This window comes from Coregonus clupeaformis, unplaced genomic scaffold (genome assembly GCF_020615455.1).
Source record: "Coregonus clupeaformis isolate EN_2021a unplaced genomic scaffold, ASM2061545v1 scaf0805, whole genome shotgun sequence".
Classification (NCBI taxonomy): domain Eukaryota; kingdom Metazoa; phylum Chordata; class Actinopteri; order Salmoniformes; family Salmonidae; genus Coregonus; species Coregonus clupeaformis.
In genome coordinates, this window is record NW_025534260.1 from 171,998 (window position 1) to 192,249 (window position 20,252).

General features: G+C 42.7%; 3 protein-coding genes and 1 pseudogene across 3 annotated transcripts; 3 read left to right on the plus strand and 1 right to left on the minus strand.

Moving 5' to 3' along the window:
- Nucleotides 1-297: 297 nt before the first annotated feature.
- Nucleotides 298-6,949, plus strand: LOC121581664 (GTPase IMAP family member 9-like). Its single transcript, XM_045216805.1, has 3 exons — nt 298-693; nt 842-1,814; nt 6,931-6,949. Exons 1-3 carry the CDS (start codon nt 387-389, stop codon nt 6,947-6,949), a joined length of 1,299 nt encoding a protein of 432 aa, XP_045072740.1. The 5' UTR covers nt 298-386.
- A 1,810-nt stretch (nt 6,950-8,759) lies between these two features.
- LOC123485701 lies at nt 8,760-11,840 on the minus strand (annotated as a pseudogene).
- A 5,163-nt stretch (nt 11,841-17,003) lies between these two features.
- LOC121581421 (GTPase IMAP family member 8-like) lies at nt 17,004-19,138 on the plus strand. Its single transcript, XM_045216806.1, has 3 exons — nt 17,004-17,923; nt 18,071-19,043; nt 19,102-19,138. The coding sequence occupies exons 1-3, from the start codon at nt 17,035-17,037 to the stop codon at nt 19,136-19,138; spliced, it is 1,899 nt and encodes a 632-aa protein (XP_045072741.1). The 5' UTR covers nt 17,004-17,034.
- A 146-nt stretch (nt 19,139-19,284) lies between these two features.
- On the plus strand, nt 19,285-19,827 carry LOC123485703 (vicilin-like seed storage protein At2g18540). Its single transcript, XM_045216807.1, has one exon. The coding sequence runs from the start codon at nt 19,285-19,287 to the stop codon at nt 19,825-19,827; it is 543 nt and encodes a 180-aa protein (XP_045072742.1).
- The last annotated feature ends 425 nt before the right edge of the window (nt 19,828-20,252 follow it).

Consider the following 20,252-nt stretch of genomic DNA (forward strand, 5'->3'; position numbering starts at 1 on the left):
AGACGACACGTGATACCATGACACCAAAGGCTCAGAGACTGAACGTGGTGCTGTGTGGCAGAAGAGGAGCTGGGAAGACTTCTATAGCCAATGCCATACTGGGTCAGAGAGAGTCCAGTCCAAAGTCCAGCTCCTCCTCAGTGTGTGTGAAGAGAGAAGGAGAGGTGTGTGGTCGGCCGGTCACCCTCATCGAGCTGCCTGCTCTGTATAGAACACATCTCATTCAGGAGGAAGTGATGCGTGAGACTTACCGCTGTGTCTCTCTCTGTGACTCTGGAGTCCATGCTTTCCTCCTGGTCGTACCTTTGGGTCCACTCACTGATGAAGACAAAGGAGAGTTAGAGACCATCCAGAAGATTCTCAGCTCACGAGTCAATGACTTTGTCATGGTCCTGTTTAGACAGGATTGCATTCCAGTTGATAAAACTGCAGTTGACTTTGTGGAACAAAATGCAGACACAAAGCAACTGATCAAGATATGCGGAGGGCGGTATAAAATCTTTGACGCTTTGAAGATTGAGAACGCCAAGCAGACGCTTGTAGCAGAAATAGTCAAAATGATGGATCAAAACAAGACATGCTACACTCTGTACATGTATATGGAGGCACAGGAGGCTAAGCATCAATCAGAACTGGACGAAAATAACAGAATAATCAAGGATTTAGAGCAGAAAATCAGCAACATGTCAAAAGGTGAGTTTGTTGAACACAGGGATGAACAAATATTGGGCAGTGATTGGGAAAGCAAACATTTCACAGTGTGAATCTTCTATGTTGATTTCAATATCAGTTCATGCAGTAATTAACATTAATTTATGATCATTTATTGTTTAATTTGTAGGTGCTGAAATGGAGTGCTCCAGCACAGAGTGCGTGAGGGTGGTGCTGATTGGGAAAACTGGAAATGGGAAGAGCGCCTCCGCAAACACTATCCTGGGTAGAGATGCATTTGAGTCTGAATCCAGCACTGACTCTGTGACAATAGTTTGCAAGAAGGCAGTCGGTAAAGTTGATGGAAGAACAGTTGCTGTGGTGGACACCCCTGGCCTTTTTGACACAACATTGTCTAATAAAGATGTTCAGCAAGAGATAGTGAAATGTGTTTCCCTGTCAGCTCCTGGACCCCATGTGTTTATCATAGTGTTGACTATCGGGAGAATCACGAAAGAGGAACTGGACACTTTGGACATCATAGAGACAACCTTTGGTCCACGGGCAGGAATGTTCTGCTTAGTTCTGTTTACTAGAGGAGATGACTTGGGAAAGAAATCAATTGAAGAATACATTGGGGTGGGCAAGAATGCCAAAGTGAACAAACTGATCAGAGATTGTGGAGGCAGACTCCATGTCTTCAACAACAGAATTGAAGATGACCGCACACAGGTCACTGAGCTTCTTAAGAAGATTAATGAAATGGTGTCCACGAACAAGGGCAGTTTCTACACCAATGAGATGTTCCAGGAGGCAGAGGCAGCCATTAAACAGAAACAGGAAGCAATACTGAAGGAGAGAGAGATGGAGATTAAGGCTGACATGGAGAAACTGAAGGTCAGCCATGAAACAGCCATGGAAAAGATGAAGTCAAAGTTGGAAGAGGAGAGATTGAAAGTTCAGGAGGAAAGACAGCTGAGAGAAAACATGTTGAGAGAGAGAGAGGAAGCTATTAGAAAAGAGCATGAAGAAAAGGAGAAAGCAGAGAAGGAAGAAAGAAAGTTGAAGGACAAGAAAAAGAAAGAAGATGAAAAGTTGAAAAAAGAAACATGGGCCACAGAAAAAGAGAAGATGGAAAAAGAGATACAATCTCAGAACAAAGAGTTGGAAAAACAACAAAGAGAAAAGGAGAAAGAATATAAAATGAGAATGGAACAACAGAGAAAGGAAGAGAAAGACAGAGAAGAATTGGTTAAAAATCAAGAAAGGCAGTTTGCAGAACTGAAAAGGAAACAGGATGAAGAAATGGAAAAGAGAGAGAAAGAAGAGGATGAGAGGAGGAAACATGAAGAGAAAGAAAGACAAGAGTGGCAAAGCAAAATAGAGGAAGCAGAGAAAGGTCAAACAGAACTCCAAGAGGTCATGCGTAGAAAAAAAGAGGAATGGGAGGAAAAGTTGAAGAAAGAAAGAGATAGACAACAGGAAGAAGAAAGGCTGAGGAGACAGAAGGAGGTAGAAACTCTTGGAGAACAAGAGAAAAAACAGAGGAGATTGAGAGAGGAGTTTGAAAGAGAGAGGGAACAAGAGAGAATAAAGATGAAGGAATCAGAAGAGAAGAGGAGAGAAATAGAGTGCAAAGAAAGAGACCGAATAGAAAAATACTTTGAAGAAAAGAGTAGAGAGTTGACAGACAAAATGAAAATGCAGCAAGATCAGTGGGACAAAGAACGTAGTGAGGAACAGGAAAGAAGATTTAAAGAGGAGGTAAATCGAGGAGTGGAGGAGAGACTAAGACTAAGAAAACTGGAGGAAATTTTTCAAGAAGAACGTGAAGAAGAGAACATGAGGAAAGAGAAGGAAGAAAAAGTCAGGAAAGAAAAAGAAGAGAAGAAAATGAAGGAAATGGAGGAAGAGTATGAAAGGAAAACAAAAGAAATGATGGATAAATATGAACAAGAGGCCAGAAAACATGCAGAGGAAAATAACTTTAAAGAGAAATTATTGGTTCAACATGAAGAAGAGAAGGAGAAACTAATAGAAAAGCACAAAGAGGAGTATGATCTTTTAAATGCTCAATATGGTCATGATAAAACAACACTGACTGATAAAATCAAGGAATTGGAAGAGAAGCATAAGAAAGAGAAAAAGGACCTGTACATATGTGTTGTACAGTGAGAATTTGAGCCCTATTTGAATGGGACTGGTATAATTAGGCAATAAGGCCCGAGCGGGTGTGGTATATGGTCAATATACCACGGCTAAGGGCTGTTCTTATGCACGATGCAATGCAGAGTGTCTGGATACAGCCATTAGCCGTGGTATATTGGCCATATACCACAAACCCCCGAGGTGTCTTATTGCTATTATAAACTGGTTACCAACGTAATTAGAGCAGTAAAAAAATTTTTGGGTCATACCCGTGGTATATGGTCTGATACACCACGGCTTCCAGCCAATCAGCATTCAGGGCTTAAACCACCCAGTTTCTTATAACGAATGATCATTGTAACTTAATACCTGAAATGTAAATATATGTTTAAACTGCAGCGATATGAGCAGCAGTTTGAACCAAAGATATTGCGGAGTAAGCGTGATGCAAGAGGCTAGACTCCCACACAGAGCATCTGCGGCTGCGTGCTTGTCCATGATGCTTCACTTCACTCTCCTGTGATGTGATAGCTGCCTGATCTACAGAACTTCAGATACTATTTTGAATAGATGTTCTCTGTCCAATAACTACATGTACATCAGTACATAAAGGGGAATTGTCCAAAACTCCATTTATGGTTGCTGAACCTATTTGTTGGAATTGTTCATTACCCTTGTTCAAAGCCCTTTCCTTTCCTTGGACAGATCAGACTGGTCATGACTCATGAAAGTAAAGATGTTGCTGGATTGTTGATGTCATTTTTGTATCGATGTGCCAGGGTGTCATTTTCCAAAAGTCTGAAATTAGTTAACAGTCTCCATTCAAGATCACTGTCAATTTCACTAAATACTAATACCCACAATATACACGTTATAAAGAAGCAGTCCGGGACAGAAAAGTGCTTCATTTTTTTCAATTACAAAATGATAGACCAGCACATCTACAGAAAACAATGTCATCTTTACATGAAGCATTAGCAAAGTATATTGAAGGCCTACTAAAGTAAAATAAATAAATGGTGTGCAGTACATGACTGTGGTGATAGAAATACACCATTGATAAAATACACCACTTGTCATTGAATCATGATGGTGGTGTAAAAGCTGAGATAATGTTTAGTTTTGTTGAGTTCATATGTTACATTTTTCTATCTGTGACTGTGCTTTATATATTCTGATGCTATTTCTGTCTTTGTGTTGTTCAAACCAGAGAATAAAAGACAAATCAACAAATGTGTTTTATCTTTATTTCTTCCTTTCACTTCATAGCTGTTCCCATAGCCTTGTTTAAAACACAGCTGAGTTCTTTTAAACTTGGAGGAGGTCCCCAATAGAGATTCTCCATTGAAAATGTATTGTAGTCCAGGACTAGGGTTAATGAATGTGTGGGAACACGGCCCTACATGTGAAAACTAAGATAAAACTGCAGAGCTGTTTTACCCAAAGCTGTTTTAAAACCTTTTTGAGAAATTTGATTTCAGTGAGCAGTAAATCTAAAGTAGCCTCGGTAGTCCATTCCCTAGCCGAGTGGGTCTTAACTCTCTTCAACCAGCAGAAACACCAGAAACCAAATATTTACAAGACGACACCTGCAATTCAGGGCATATTTCCACTGGTTTCCAGAAGCACACTTTGGCCTCAAGGTGTAGCCAACTGCTGCTGACAGTTTTAAAAGCAGGTAGCAAGCAGGGGAGAATGTAATGACTACCTGAACCCAGTGTGTGTACTCCGTCTGGTGACAGTTGAAAAACAAGAGGGCTCCATCACCAACGGCGGCAGCTAAAGCAAACTGATACCTGTGAAACTCATTCAGTTGTTGTATTTTCCTTCTATGCTTCTCAGTCAGAAGGTTTGTAATATACTGAACTGTACGTTCATTTGGTTTCAGCACTTTAATGAGGGCTGGATGGAGCTCTGGCAATTCAATGTCCAGTCCAAGACACAGTGCCTTTCGTAATTAATGGGACAGTGAAGCATTTTGTTATTATTTTGGCTATGAGGTTAAAGTGCAGGCTGTCAGCTTTAATTTGAGGGTATTTTCATCCATATCAGGTGAACCGTTAAGCAATGACAGCACGTGTTGTACATAGTCCCCCCATTTTAGGAGACCAAAAGTATTGGGACAAATTTGAGTGAGAAAGTTAGACGCACATACAAGACATTGGGGGGTGACTCTACATTATTTACCATTCATTTGTATTGGGCACAAAATAATCTGAAACACAACCAAAACAAACAGCAAATGCATCCAACACATTTGTAGTCACAAGCTTGATGTAGTCATTGAGTGGTATAAGTATGGGACCAAATACTTAACTTTTTACTACTTTAATACACATATAAGTGAATTTGTCCCAATACTTTTGGTACCCTGAAATGGAGAAACTATGTTCAAAAAGTGCTGTAATCTCTAAACTGTCACCCTCTAATGGATGAAAATACCCTCAAATTAAAGCTGACAGTCAGCATTTTAACACATAGCCATTTTCTGATTTCAAATCCAAACTTTTGGAGTATAGAGACATTTAAAAAATGCTTCACTGTCCCAATAATTATGGAGGGCACTGTATAAGAAAACCATGAAATATGTGTAAATAATATGAGTCCATGGCTGAGTGGAAAATCGTGTTATGTCTTCTACATCTGAGTCTATATAATGTTTCAGTCAGCTTTCAGTCGTAAGAAAAGCCATGTCGTGATATTGATACTTCTTCTGACTTCCTGGATACGCCTACAATGGACTTCCCACACCGCTGGATCCCACTGCTGACACCACTGGTGAATTCAGGGGATGACCAGCGCTGAATATTCTTATCTCTAAAATGCTGAACGTTTGCTAATATGACATATATTTCAGACAGCAATGGCTTTTTACTGTGTTTTCATGTGAGTATTCACACGTTATCAGAGAAACTGTGACTCAGGTCCCCGAGTGGCGCAGTGGTCTAAGGCACTGCTAGCTGTGCCACTAGAGATCCTGGTTCGAATCCAGGCTCTGTCGTAACCGGCCGCGACCGGGAGACCCATGGGGCGGCGCACAATTGGCCCAGCGTTGTCCAGGGTAGGGGAGGGAATGGCCGGCAGGGGGTGTAGCTCAGTTGGTAGAGCATGGCGTTTGCAACGCCAGGGTTGTGGGTTTGATTCCCACGGGGGCCAGTATAAAAAAATTAAATAATGTATGCACTCACTAACTGTAAGTCGCTTTGGATAAGAGCGTCTGCTAAATGACTAAAATGTAAATGATATATCGGTTACGTCATTGTGTACTGTGGGTATTAATGCATGTTTCCATAAAAAAAATAGCAGCTTGTTTCAAAACGTTTTATTTGGAAATTCAAAAAAAAAAACTAACCAGGGGAAGGGTTTGAGGTTGACAGGTTTTAGAAAAGCTATGAAAACAACATTAAATACACTCAAGAGAGACTATGTTCACAAAACACTGGAAATTGACAATGTACAACCACAGAAAACATACCAACATATTGACAGTCTTCAAGTATGCTAGCTACCCCTATTCTACAAACACATTACAGAGGATTTCTTCTACAGATAAACAAAAGTTTTTAATGCGCACCTTTCACACAGACTTCTATGGGACCATAAAACCTAGAGGGACTCATGTTGGGTTCCCCGCAGACAGTATATCACAGCCAGTATATCCCAGCCAGTATATCACAGCCAGTATACCACAGCCAGTATATCACAGCCAGTATATCACAGCCAGTATATCCCAGCCAGTATATCCCAGCCAGTATATCACAGCCAGTATATCACTGACAGTATATCACAGCCAGTGTATCACAGCCAGTATATCACAGCCAGTATATCACAGCCAGTATATCACAGCCAGTATATCACAGCCAGTATATCACAGTCAGTATATCACAGTCAGTATATCACAGCCAGTATATCACAGACAGTATATCCCAGCCAGTATATCACTGACAGTAAAATGATACACCTTCAGGCACTGTAACTGAGCAAATCTGATTCACTATTGCAGGTCTGGATCTTCCTGTTGATAAGACACTAGTCGTCCTGCTTTAGCAGTAATGGACCATGGGAGATATGTTAGCAACTTGGGAGGACTGTGAGTGTGTAACATATTAACTTGTCTCATTTTCTTCCTAGTGATCTATCGTCTAGTTGACATTTGTGTGACGTTGTGTGTAGAAGAAATCCTCTGTAATTTTCTGTCCAAAAATGATGCAGAAAAATTAATCCATGCCTTTGTTACTTCTAGGTTAGACTACTGCAATGCTCTATTTTCCGGCTACCCGGATAAAGCACTAAATAAACTTCAGTTAGTGCTAAATACGGCTGCTAGAATCCTGACTAGAACCAAGAAATTTGATCATATTACTCCAGTGCTAGCTTCCCTACACTGGCTTCCTGTTAAGGCAAGGGCTGATTTCAAGGTTTTACTGTTAACCTATAAAGCGTTACATGGGCTTGCTCCTACCTATCTTTCCGAGTTGGTCCTGCCGTACATACCAATACGTACGCTACGGTCACAAGACGCAGGCCTCCTAATTGTCCCTAGAATTTCTAAGCAAACAGCGGGAGGCAGGGCTTTCTCCTATAGATCTCCATTTTTATGGAACAGTCTGCCTACCCATGTGAGAGACGCAGACTCGGTCTCAACCTTTAAGTCTTTACTGAAGACTTATCTCTTCAGTAGGTCATATGATTGAGTGTAGTCTGGCCCAGGAGTGTGAAGGTGAACGGAAAGGCTCTGGAGCAACGAACAGCCCTTGCTGTCTCTGCCGGGCCGGTTCCCCTCTCCACTGGGGTTCTCTGCCTCTAACCCTGTTGCAGGGGCTGAGTCACTGGCTTGCTGGTGCTCTTTCATGCCGTCCCTGGGAGGGGTGCGTCACTTGAGTGGGTTGAGTTACTGACGTGATCTTCCTGTCTGGGTTGGCGCCCCCCTTGGTTTGTGCTGTGGTGGAGACCTCTGTGGGCTATACTCGGCCTTGTCTCAGGATTGTAAGTTGGTGGTTGAGGATATCCCTCTAGTGGTGCGGGGGCTGTGCTTTGGCAGAGTGGGTGGGGTTATATCCTTCCTGTTTGGCCCTGTCCGGGGTTTCTTCGGATGGGGCCACAGTGTCTCCGGACCGCTCCTGTCTCAGCCTCCAGTATTTATGCTGCAGTAGTTTATGTGTCGGGGGGGCTGGGGTTAGTTGGTTATACCTGGAGTACTTCTCCTGTCTTATCCAGTGTCCTGTGTGAATTTAAGTATGCTCTCTCTAATTCTCTCGTTCTCTCTTTCTCTCTGAGAACCTGAGCCCTAGGACCATACGTCAGGACTACCGGGCATGATGACACCTTGCTGTCCCCAGTCCGCCTGGCCTTGCTGCTATTCCAGTTTCAACTGTTCTGCCTGCGTTACGAAACCCCTACCTGTCCCAGACCTGCTGTTTTCAACTCTTAATGATCGGCTATGAAAAGCCAACTGAGAGACCTGAGCCCTAGGACCATACGTCGGGACTACCGGCCGTGGTGACTCCTTGCTGTCCCCAGTCCGCCTGGCCTTGCTGCTATTCCAGTTTCAACTGTTCTGCCTGCGGTTATGGAACCCCTACCTGTCCCAGACCTGCTGTTTTCAACTCTTAATGATCGGCTATGAAAAGCCAACTGAGATTTATTCCTGATTATTATTTGACCATGCTTGTCACTTATGAACATTTTTGAACATCTTGGCATGGTTCTGTTATAATCTTCACCCGGCACAGCCAGAAGAGGACTGGCCACCCCTCATAGCCTGGTTCCTCTCTAGGTTTCTTCCTAGGTTTTCGCCTTTCTAGGGAGTTTTTCCTAGCCACCGTGCTTCTACACCTGCATTACTAGCTGTTTGGGGTTTTAGGCTGGGTTTCTGTACAGCACTTCGAGATATTAGCTGATGTAAGAAGGGCTATATAAAATAAAATTGATTGATTGATTGAAATTGATTGATTTTTTAATTTACTTCTTCCTGTACTGACCCATGGCCATGTAGCTCCTGAGGAAGTCTTCGAACTGTGGGACGGCGTACTCGGGCACGGCCTTCTGCTGCTTCGGCTCCTCCTTGGGCTCCTTGGCTGCCAGTTCTGTCACAGCGGGGGAGTCCTCTGCACGACGAAGGCGGCAGTTGTAGTCGTATTCGGGGTCGCAGTCGGGATCGGGCAGGATCACGCCGCTCTTGGGCGTGTCGGCCTCTGCGGTGAGCGGAGCGGGGGCGGACATGCCGTTACAGGTGAAGTCGTAGGGATGGCACAGGGGTGTGGCGGGGGCCTTGGGTTCGTCGTTAGCCTCCACAGGAGTGCAGTCCTTGTCGTAGTGCACGTAGCAGTTATGGCCCTCCTTGGTCTTCCCGAGGACGCCCAGGCGGGAGCGGATCTGGAACTGTGGCAGCGCTGGGGGGCCTTACGGAGGCGGCGGCGGCACCGAGCAGGCAGTATGGGTCGTAGCGCGGGTCACACGCCAGAGGGGCGGGGGCTAGCGCCGGTACGTTTTTGGGCGTGTACTCCATGACGGGCTTGGTGAGGCCCGCCAGCTTGGTGGCGGTGAGGGGATTGCAGCCCTTGTCGAAGAGGGGGTTGCAGTGCTGCTCCTTGGGGGTCTCCAGGGGGGCAGGAGGAGGGGCTGCTACGCTAGCCATGCACAGGGGGTCGGTGGCCGGGTCGCAGGTGGGGTACAGGTGGAAGAAGCCGGAGGGGGCCTTCTTCACCAGCTGGGGCCGGCAGTAGGGGTCCTTGGTGGGATCGCAGCCCAGGGAGGCATAGGACGGGGCGGGTCCAAGAGCGGGCCTGTAGCCGTAGGCGGCGCGCATGTGGTACTGCAGACACTTGGTGTCGTCGGGGTTGCAGATACGCAGCAGCTCTGTCTTCTGCTCAGCGGTGAGGAAGGGCTCCAGGACTGGGGCGTAGTAGAACCCTGTGGGGGTCTTCAGAGGGTACGGCAGGAAGGGGGTCAGGACAGGCACTGGGGCGGCTTTGACCGGAGCCGGGGCTGGAGTCAGAGGAGGATTTGGGGCAGCCATCTTAGGGATCATGGGGAAGAGGCAGTAGGGGTCGATATATGGGTTGCACATTCCGACTGTGGCGGTCTTGATGGGCGCGGGCATCACCACCTTGGCCTTGGGCTTGCTGCTGGACTCGGCGATGCATTCTGGGTTGTCGGAGTCGGCGCAGGTCTTGTAGATAGCACTGAGGTGGGTGAGGTAGTGGTTGAAGGTGGGACCCTCCTCGGAGCGGTGCTTGTTCTGCAGGTAGGTCATGTACATCTTGTCCAGGTGCTCTATCTGTAAGAGAGGGAAGAGACAGACTCCCATCAGGTCCAGACCTCGGTTCAAATGGAATGTTTTCTTTCAAATACTTTGTGCGTTTGATTGAGCCTGCCTGAAAAGCCAGATCGCTTTTTTGACTATTCCATTGGTTCCATTGTGCCAGGCTCAATCTAGACTGTCAAGGGCTAATGGGGGGAGAGGCAGGCGCAGTACAAAGTACCAGTTATCTACACGTCAATAAACTGAAGTATATGTTTTAAGATAAACTGGTAGGTATCAAACCAAAAGTACATTCAATCCAAACAGAAATGTCTGTGGATTGTTCGCCACTCACTCCTTCCTGGTTACCAGTATCCATGAAGAATCTGTACCATCCCCAGAAGTCAGGGAGACGCTGGAGGACAGGCATGGGAACAGGAAGACTCCTCTTGCTGCGGACATCCCTGGATACTGCAGATGCTGGAACAATAGAGAGAAGGACAGCATATATTAAGAAGAGAATGTGGACTCAAAAAGTGCCATATTAGATTAAATAAAGACATCAACACCAGTACATAAGTATGTTTGAGTACACCACTACATGGACATTTGTGTATGTACTGTAAGGATGTGTGTACTGTAAGGATGTGTGTATTGTAAGGATGTGTGTACTGTAAGGATGTGTGTATTGTAAGGATGTGTGTTCTGTAAGGATGTGTGTATTGTTAGGATGTGTGTACTGTAAGGATGTGTGTACTGTAAGGATGTGTGTATTGTAAGGATGTGTGTACTGTAAGGATGTGTGTATTGTAAGGATGTGTGTACTGTAAGGATGTGTGTATTGTAAGGATGTGTGTACTGTTAGGATGTGTGTATTGTAAGGATGTATGTACTGTAAGGATGTGTGTACTGTAAGGATGTGTGTACTGTAAGGATGTGTGTACTGTTAGGATGTATGTACTGTTAGGATGTGTGTACTGTAAGGATGTGTGTATTGTAAGGATGTATGTACTGTAAGGATGTGTGTACTGTAAGGATGTGTGTACTTGTATATATTGGTATCACAGTATGTTTATGTCTGAAAATCTTTTGGTATGACATACCATTCAGTATACAGTGTATTAGGAAAGTATTCAGACCCCTTGACCTTTTCCACAATTTGTTACGTTACAGCCTTATTCTAAAATGGATTAAATTATATTTTTTCGTCATCAATCTACACACTATACCCCATAATGACAAAGCGAAAACAGGTTTTTAGAAATTTTTGCAAATGTATTACAAATAACAAACTGAAATACCTTATTTACATAAGTATTCAGACCCCCGCACAACTCTTCTTCAACCCACAACCTAACACACAACTCTTCTTCAACCCACAACCTAACTCACAACCCTTCTTCAACCCACAGTCTAACTCACAACTCTTCTTCCATCCCATTACTTATTCTATACTTTCTCCTCTCACTCTCCTGTTCTCATTAACAGAGCCCATATGTGTAACAACCTCCCCTGGCTGTTTCATATGTAACCCTGGGTACTATCTCCATATCATTCTCAATGTATAATGTATATCCATAACATTCTACTTTTATCATTGAAATATTGTAGCAGATGGTTTGGTTAATATCGATACTGCCTTCCTGAAATCTGTAGGCTACTGTCAGTCCCGACCTAGAAATGCCTTGTGTTTTCTGTATCAGTGGTATTGACAGTGTTCCTGGAGTAGGTGGCGTTGCGGCGTGGGTTCGAATCTCGTGTCTGCCACACTATATAGAGGTACTGTACCTGGAGACATTTTGGTATTCTGTCTTTACTGTTTTGTTTTGCCTAGCTAGATATACCTAGCCTGTTCAAATCACTTCAGAGTAACATCAAACCAAGTAATTTAGCTAATTACTTTGATGTGGGATTGGAGATATGTACAGTATATGTCCAATATTAATCAAATATGCTATTTATTTGAATTGTACAATAAAAACCATTTGCGTTTTACAATTATTAATTTTTTTGTTGAACAATGTTTGCCGAAAGACTCTTAATAGCTTCAACTGGAAAGGGGCAGAATGTTTGTTTGTGAATTTTTTTTGTTCAACTGCAAGCTATTTAATGGCTAAATGAGCTGGGTTTATTCCACTGAGATGACTTGGGTATGCAATTTAAAGTACAGTGCATTCTGAAAGTATTCAGACCGCTTGACTTTTTTCACATTTTTGACGTTACTGCCTTATTCTAAAATGGATTAAATAGTTTTTTTTCCCTCATCAATCTACACACGATACCCCATAATGACAAAGCAAAAACAGGTTTTTAGAAATGTGTGCAAATGTATAAAAAAATATTAAACTGAAATATCACATTTACATAAGTATTCAGACCATTTACTATGAGACTCGAAATAGAGCTCAGGTGCATCCTGTTTCCATTGATAATCCTTTAGATGTTTCTACAACTTGATTGGAGTCCATCTGTGGTAAATTCAATTGATTGGACATGATTTGGAAAGGCACACACCTGTCTATATAAGGTCCCACAGTTGACAGTGCATGTCAGAGAAAAAACCAAGCCATGAGGTCGAAGGAATTGTCCGTAGAGCTCCGAGACAGGATTGTGTCGAGGCACAGATCTGGGGAAGGGTACCAAAAATGTTTTGCAGCATTGAAGGTCCCCAAGAACACAGTGGCCCCCATCATTCTTAAATAGAAGAAGTTTGGAACCAGCAAGACTCTTCCTAGAGCTGGCCGCCCGGCCAAACTGAGCAATCAGGGTAGAAGGGCCTTGGTCAGGGAGATGACCAAGAACCCAATGGTCACTCTGACAGAGCTCCAGAGTTCCTCTGTGGATATGGGAGAACCTTCCAGAAGGACAACCATCTCTCCAGCACTCCACCAATCAGGCCTTTATTGTAGAGTGGCCAGACGGAAGCCACTCCTCAGTAAAAGGCACATGACAGCCCGCATGGAGTTTGCCAAAGGCACCTAAAGGACTCTCAGACCATGAGAAACAAGATGATCTGGTCTGATGAAACCAAGATTCAACTCTTTGGCCTGAATGCCAAGCGTCACGTCTGGAGGAAACCTGGCAACATCCCTACGGTGAAGCATGGTGGTGGGAGCATCATGCTGTGGGGGTGTTTTTCAACGGCAGGGACTGGGAGACTAGTCAGCATCGAGGGAAAGATGAACAGGGCAAAGTACAGAGAGATTCTTGATGAAAACATGCTCCAGAGCGCTCAGGACCTCAGAATGGGGCGAAGGTTCACCTTCCAACAGGACAACGACCCTAAGCACACAGCCAAGACACCGCAGGAGTGGCTTCGGGACTAGTCTCTGAATGTTCTTGAGTGGCCCAGCCAGAGCCCGGATTTGAACCCGATCTAACATCTCTGTAGAGACCTGACAATAGCTGTGCAGCGACGCTCCCCGTCCAACCTGACAAAGCTTGAGAGGATCTGCAGAGATTAATGGGAGAAACTCCCCAAATACCGGTATGCCAAGCTTGTAGCGTCATTCAAAAGAAGACTTGAGGCTTTAATCGCTTCCAAAGGTGCTTCAACAAAGTACTGAGTAAAGGGTCTGAATACTTATGTAAATGTTATATTTCCGTTTTTTGTATTTTATAAATTTGCAAACATTTATTAAAACCTGTTTTTGCTTTGTCATTATGGGGTATTGTGTGTAGATTGATGAGGGGGGGAAAACGATTTAATCCATTTTAGAATAAGGCTGTAACTTAACAACATGTGGAAATAGTCAAGGGGTCTGAATACTTTCCGAATGCACTGTATGCCAGGTAGAGAACATTCAGTCTTATTGTTATTCTGATTACAAATGCTCAAGTTAGTGGTTTGTAAACATATTCAACATGTAGATTGCAGTCTCTCCACAACTCCACAAAACTCCACAACTCCCTTTAACAGGTAGGAACATGTTTTGCTGCAACTTTCACTTTCACATTTATCTGTCACAGTACAGACATTTGAAGGATGAAATGGCGGACGCTGCATCATTCAGAGACAAAGGTAAGCGCAGTAATACCTCAACAATATATCTGTTGGCCTTATGTTCATCAAATCGTGTAAGGTATCATTGATATTGTTGGCATACATTTCTAACTCAATTTTCCAAACTGGCAAAATATTATTTTTTGGGGCTCATATTGGGCAACTGCTCTTAGTCTAAAATGGCCTACAACACTGCTGTATCTTTGGAAAATCATTTACCGGAAATATCTGAAACAAGGGGTTCTGGAGAAGGCCTTCACTAGTCAGGCATTATATTATTGTTTTCCAGCTTATTAATAAAAATGTAATACCTGAACGCTAATAATCTAAATAATGTCACGGGTCTGTGTCAGAACTGATATGGTTGTCTCGGGTACTGTAGGTATAATTTTAACTGACTTGTCCGGAAGCGCCCATACAGATCCGAACGCGACTGCTGCAGTAGAGAGAGAGAGAGAGAAAGTTAGGAGATATCTAATCAATGGAAGAAGGAATTAAAATGACGAATGTCGGTAAGGCAGCCCCCTCACCTCTCTGATTCAAAGCTGTTGGGTTAAAATGTGGAAGACACATTTCGGTTAAATGCATTCAGTTGTGCAACTCCTTGTGTCAGTAGATCACAGTACGGACAAAGACAGAACAGTATGAAGATATGCTAAAACTCCTTCTCCAATAGAAATCCCTGCTCACACTCACAAGCGATGTCATGGCGACGTTGGCAAGCTAAGCTCATGCGCAGAAACAAGTCATTGGGGCTAAAGGTTGTCTGCGCATGTGCAGGCCGTCAACTCAAAGGCACTCCTTCAATATAAAGTAGTTTTTCACAAAAATAAAAACGTGACAGTTTGTCACTTTCACGAAGTTGGAGTAATAACATGTTAAAATAATTAAGACATCGGCTCGAATCTACGTTGTGCCTTTAGATTTCGAGAAAATGAACAACTAAGGAATTTTCACTTCTCACATTGACTTCTTAAACCCCAAACCCCGGCTTGTTCTACTTAGTCTGCTTCGCAAGCGTTCCCCGAAGTCTCGCAATGTTGCATGTCTGGGTTTAGAAACTCTGTGGTACGGCCCCTCCCCTGCCTGCTAGAGCGGCAGCTCTCTCCCTCTTCTCGCTTTAACAGCTACGGTTAATAAAGTGAATATCCACATGCGAATAATAAAATAATATGCTGGACTTAATATATTATTGTTTGTGAAACACTAAAAGGTGACTATATGATACGTAAAAATACATCATGTTGGAAATCCTCAAAAGGCTAATGCAAATAGTTGCCTCAATGTTTTTAAGTGGAACTAGCACAATATTTTTTACAGTGTAATGTGGCTCATATAGCGCGGATCGCTACACTATCTAGCAAGGTAGCTAGCTACATAGCTAACTTTAGCATCCACCTCCCTCCTATTAGAATTTCTCTTAAGAATCGTAGTACAAAAGCACTTTTCACCAGGAATGATGTTTTATTGTTGACAACAGCTAAATGTATGGGCTGACCAGTGGAAAAACTGCTCTTGTCATCTTGAACAGTAGCTAACGTTAGCAGCAGCTGAACAGGAAATGGGTTGGCAGTCTACCTGAATTATATTAATTCACACCTGTCAATACTGTGCCTTCAAAGCTTAGAAACCTTGACATATTCATAAAAGCTGTTTAAAACAATTCTTATTATAATTTTTTATCACAATAACGTTGATATGACATTAAATTAGCTTAGCGATACCTACATAGCTACTCAACAAAACATTATTTCAGAAGAAAAGAAGTAGCAGGAGTGCTTCAGGTATTCCACAAGAACCACAGCTGCTCTTAGAGAGGAATCAGGGTGTCTAACCTGATGAAGACAATATACATTGGTGTATTTTAATAACGTTTTAGCCCATACATTAAAGGGTTTTGGCTGTGTTTCGTGTAGGCTTACCCTGGCGTGACGTTTTGATAACCGTGTAAATGTTTCTCTGACAAGGTGACTTTCATCAATATCTTCGGCTCTATTAACTCTCAGATTCGAAAATGCTAATTAGCATCAAAGTAGACATCATGCAAAACTACAAATCCCTGCAAGCTCCTGCACGTCATAGATTACACCTTTGCTAACAGGTATTGTGTCAATTTAAAATGTGCACAAGACAGTTCACAGAATTGTCCATTTAAAGAAATGTTGCAAATTTATTAATTACTACATTTAGATAACATTAGATAGGTAATCCAGATATTCTTACCTAAGCCTACACGAAACACAGCCCTTATTTTAAGTGTTTCTAAAATCCCCTCTTGGAAAAATGAATGGTGGAAAAACGATTGGCACTACTTCCCTGCTTGACCACTAGGTTTTATGGGTATTATGACACCTCCACTGTGGGGCTCTATGGTGGCCATTAAACATGGCGCTTTGGCGTACAATGTGAGGGATACCAGGGGAATCACTGTGCAAAATAAAATGCTGGAACTGTACTCACTCAATATTACTGGCTACTACTGTAAAGCTTTTTGTTCACAAGCATTGGGAGAAAAACATTATTAATTTGCAACAGGGACAATCCTCCAGTGCAAACATTTGATAAACAGGTAAACTACATTTTGTTTTATATGCATATCCTTATATTAATCAATGTGTACATGTGTTTTACAGTGTCTTCACTCAGGATTGTGCTTCTGGGGAAGACTGATGACAAGAAGAATGTAGTGGGTAACATGATCCTACAGAAACAGGCTTTTAAGTCTGCTCATTTCTTCAACTTTAAACAGCAATGTGAGTCAGCCAATGGAAAGGTGAAGGGCAAGTCTGTAACTGTAGTAAAGACTCCAGACTTATTTTCATTGACTATGGAGTCCCTGATGGAGGAGATGGAGAAATGTAAGTCCCTCTCTGCCCCTGGGCCTCATGGGATCCTGCTGGTGTTGAAGCCTGAGGAGTTCACAGAGGAGAACAGAAAAACATTGAAGTTCATCCTGAGCATATTTGGTAAAGAGGCCTTCAAGCACTCAATGGTGATCATTACTCACAAGGAAGTTGCAGGAAATCCTCATCTGAGTCAAATGATTAAAGAATGTGGAGGAAGGCTTCATGAAATATATACACAAGGAAGTGACCACAAAGAGTTAACTGAAAAGATAGAAAAGATGGTAGAGGAGAATGAATGGAGATACCTCACCTCCAATGAAGAGACGACACATGATACCATGACACCAAAGGCTCAGAGACTGAACGTGGTGCTGTGTGGCAGAAGAGGAGCTGGGAAGACTTCTATAGCCAATGCCATACTGGGTCAGACAGAGTCCAGTCCAAAGTCCAGCTCCTCCTCAGTGTGTGTGAAGAGAGAAGGAGAGGTGTGTGGTCGGCCGGTCACCCTCATCGAGCTGCCCGCTCTGTATGGAACACATCTCACTCAGGAGGAAGTGATGCGTGAGACTTTCCGCTGTGTCTCTCTCTGTGACTCTGGAGTCCATGCTTTCCTCCTGGTCGTACCTTTTGGTCCACTCACTGATGAAGACAAAGGAGAGTTCGAGACCATCCAGAAGATTCTCAGCTCACGAGTCAATGACTTTGCCATGGTCCTGTTTAGACAGGATTACATTCCAGTTGATAAAACTGCAGTTGACTTTGTGGAACAAAATGCAGACACAAAGCAATTGATCAAGATATGCGGAGGGCGGTATAAAATCTTTGATGCTTTGAAGATTGAGAACGCCAAGCAGACGACAGAGCTTGTAGCAGAAATAGTCAAAATGATGGATCAAAACAAGACATGCTACACTCTATACATGTATATGGAGGCACAGGACTTGAGGCTGGAGGCTAAGTATCAATCAGAACTGGACGAAAAGAACAGAACAATCAAGGATTTAGAGCAGAAAATCAGCAACATGTCAAAAGGTGAGTTTGTTGAACACAGGATGAACAAATATTGGGCAGTGATTGGGAAAGCAAGTATTTTACAGTATGAACCTTCTGTGATGATTTCAATATCAATTTATGCAGTAATTAACATTAATTTATGATAATTTATTGTTTAATTTGTAGGTGCTGAAATGGAGTGCTCCAGCACAGAGTGCGTGAGGGTGGTGCTGATTGGGAAAACTGGGAATGGGAAGAGCGCCTCCGCAAACACTATCCTGGGCAGAGATGCATTTGAGTCGAAATCCAGCCCTGATTCTGTGACAACAGTTTGCAAGAAGGCAGTCAGCGAAGTTGATGGAAGATCAGTTGCTGTGGTGGACACACCTGGCCTTTTTGACACAAAATTGTCTAATAAAGATGTTCAGCAAGAGATAGTGAAATGTGTTTCCCTGTCAGCTCCTGGACCCCATGTGTTTATCATAGTGTTAAGAATCGGGACAATGACACAAGAGGAGCTGGACACTTTGGACCTCATAGAGACAACCTTTGGTCCACAGGCAGGAATGTTTTGCTTAGTTCTGTTTACTAGAGGAGATGACTTGGAAACAATGTCGATTCAAGATTACATTGGGAAAAGCACGAATGCCAAACTGAAAAAACTGATCAGAGATTGTGGAGACAGACTCCATGCCTTCAACAACAGAGTTGAAGATGACCGCACACAGGTCAGTGAGCTTCTTAAGAAGATTAACGAAATGGTGTCCACGAACAAGGGCCGTTTCTACACCAATGAGATGTTCCAGGAGGCAGTGGCAGCCATTAAACAGAAACAGGAAGCAATACTGAAGGAGAGAGAGATGGAGATTAAGGCTGACATGGAGAAACTGAAGGTCAGCCATGAAACAGACATGGAAAATATGAAGTCAAAGTTGGAAGAAGAGAGATTGAAAGTTCAGGAGGAAAGACAGCTGAGAGAAAACATGTTGAGAGAGCGAGAGGAAGCTATTAGAAAAGAGCATGAAGAAAAGGAGAAAGCAGAGAAGGAAGAAAGAGAGTTGAAGGACAAGAAAAAGAAAGAAGATGAGAAGTTGAAAAAAGAAATCTGGGACACAGAAAAAGAGAAGATGGAAAAAGAGATACAAATTCAGAAAAAAAAGTTGGAAAAACAACAAAGAGAAAAGGAAGAAGAATATAAAATGAGAATGGAACAACAGAGAAAAGAAGAGAAAGACAGAGAAGAACGGCTCATAAATAACCAAAATACGTTTGAAAAATTAAAAAAGGGAGAAATGGAAAGGAGAGAGAAAGAAGAGGATCAGAGGAGGAAACAGGAAGAGAAAGAAAGACAAGAGTGGCAAAGCAAAATAAAGGAAGCAGAGAAAAGTCAAACAGAAATCATGCAGAGAAACAAAAAGGGATGGGAGGAACATTTAAAAACAGTAATAAAAAGACAACAGGAAGAAGAAAGGCTGAGGAGACAGAAGCATGTAGAAACTCTTGTAGAACAAGTTAAAAAACAGAGGAGATTGAGAGAGGAGTTTGAAAGAGAGAGGAAACAAGAGAGAATAAAGATGAAGGAATCAGAAGAGAAGAGGAGAGAAATAGAGTGGAAAGAAAGAGACCGAATAGAAAAAGACTTTGAAGAAAAGAGGAGAGAGTTGACAGACAAAATGAAAATGCAGCAAGATCAGTGGGAGAAAGAACGTAGAGAGGAACAGGAAAGAAGATTTAAAGAGGATGTAAATCGAGGAGTGGAGGAGAGACTAAGACTAAGAAAACTGGAGGAACATTTTCAACAAGAACGTGAAGAAGAGAACATGAGGAAAGAAAAGGAAGATAAAGTCAGGAGAGAACAAGAAGAGAAGAAATGGAAGGAAATGAGGGCAGAGTATGAAAGGAAAACAAAAGAAATGATGGGTAAATATGAACAAGAGGCCTGAACACAAGCAGAGGAGTTTAATAACTTTAAAGAGAAATATTAAAAAAGGCTAAATACATTGTTGGAACAACTTGAAGATGAGAAGATACTAATGCAAACGCACAAAGTGGAGTATGACCTATTAAACAATCTATATAGTCATAATAAAACAGAATTCACTAATAAAATGCAGGAATTGAAGGAAAAGCATGAGGCAGAGATACATTCTTTGACGGAATCAGGCAAATGTGTTGTACAGTGAGAATTTGAGCCCCATGTGAATTGGACTGGTATAACTAATGAACATCGTAATGTAGTTAATACCTGAATTTCAAATATACTTTTTAACAGATTGCAGCGATGTGAGCAGCATTGTGAACCAAAGATATTGCACAGTGAGCACATGTACAGAAAACAATGTCAGTTTTACTTTGAGGCACTGTCACT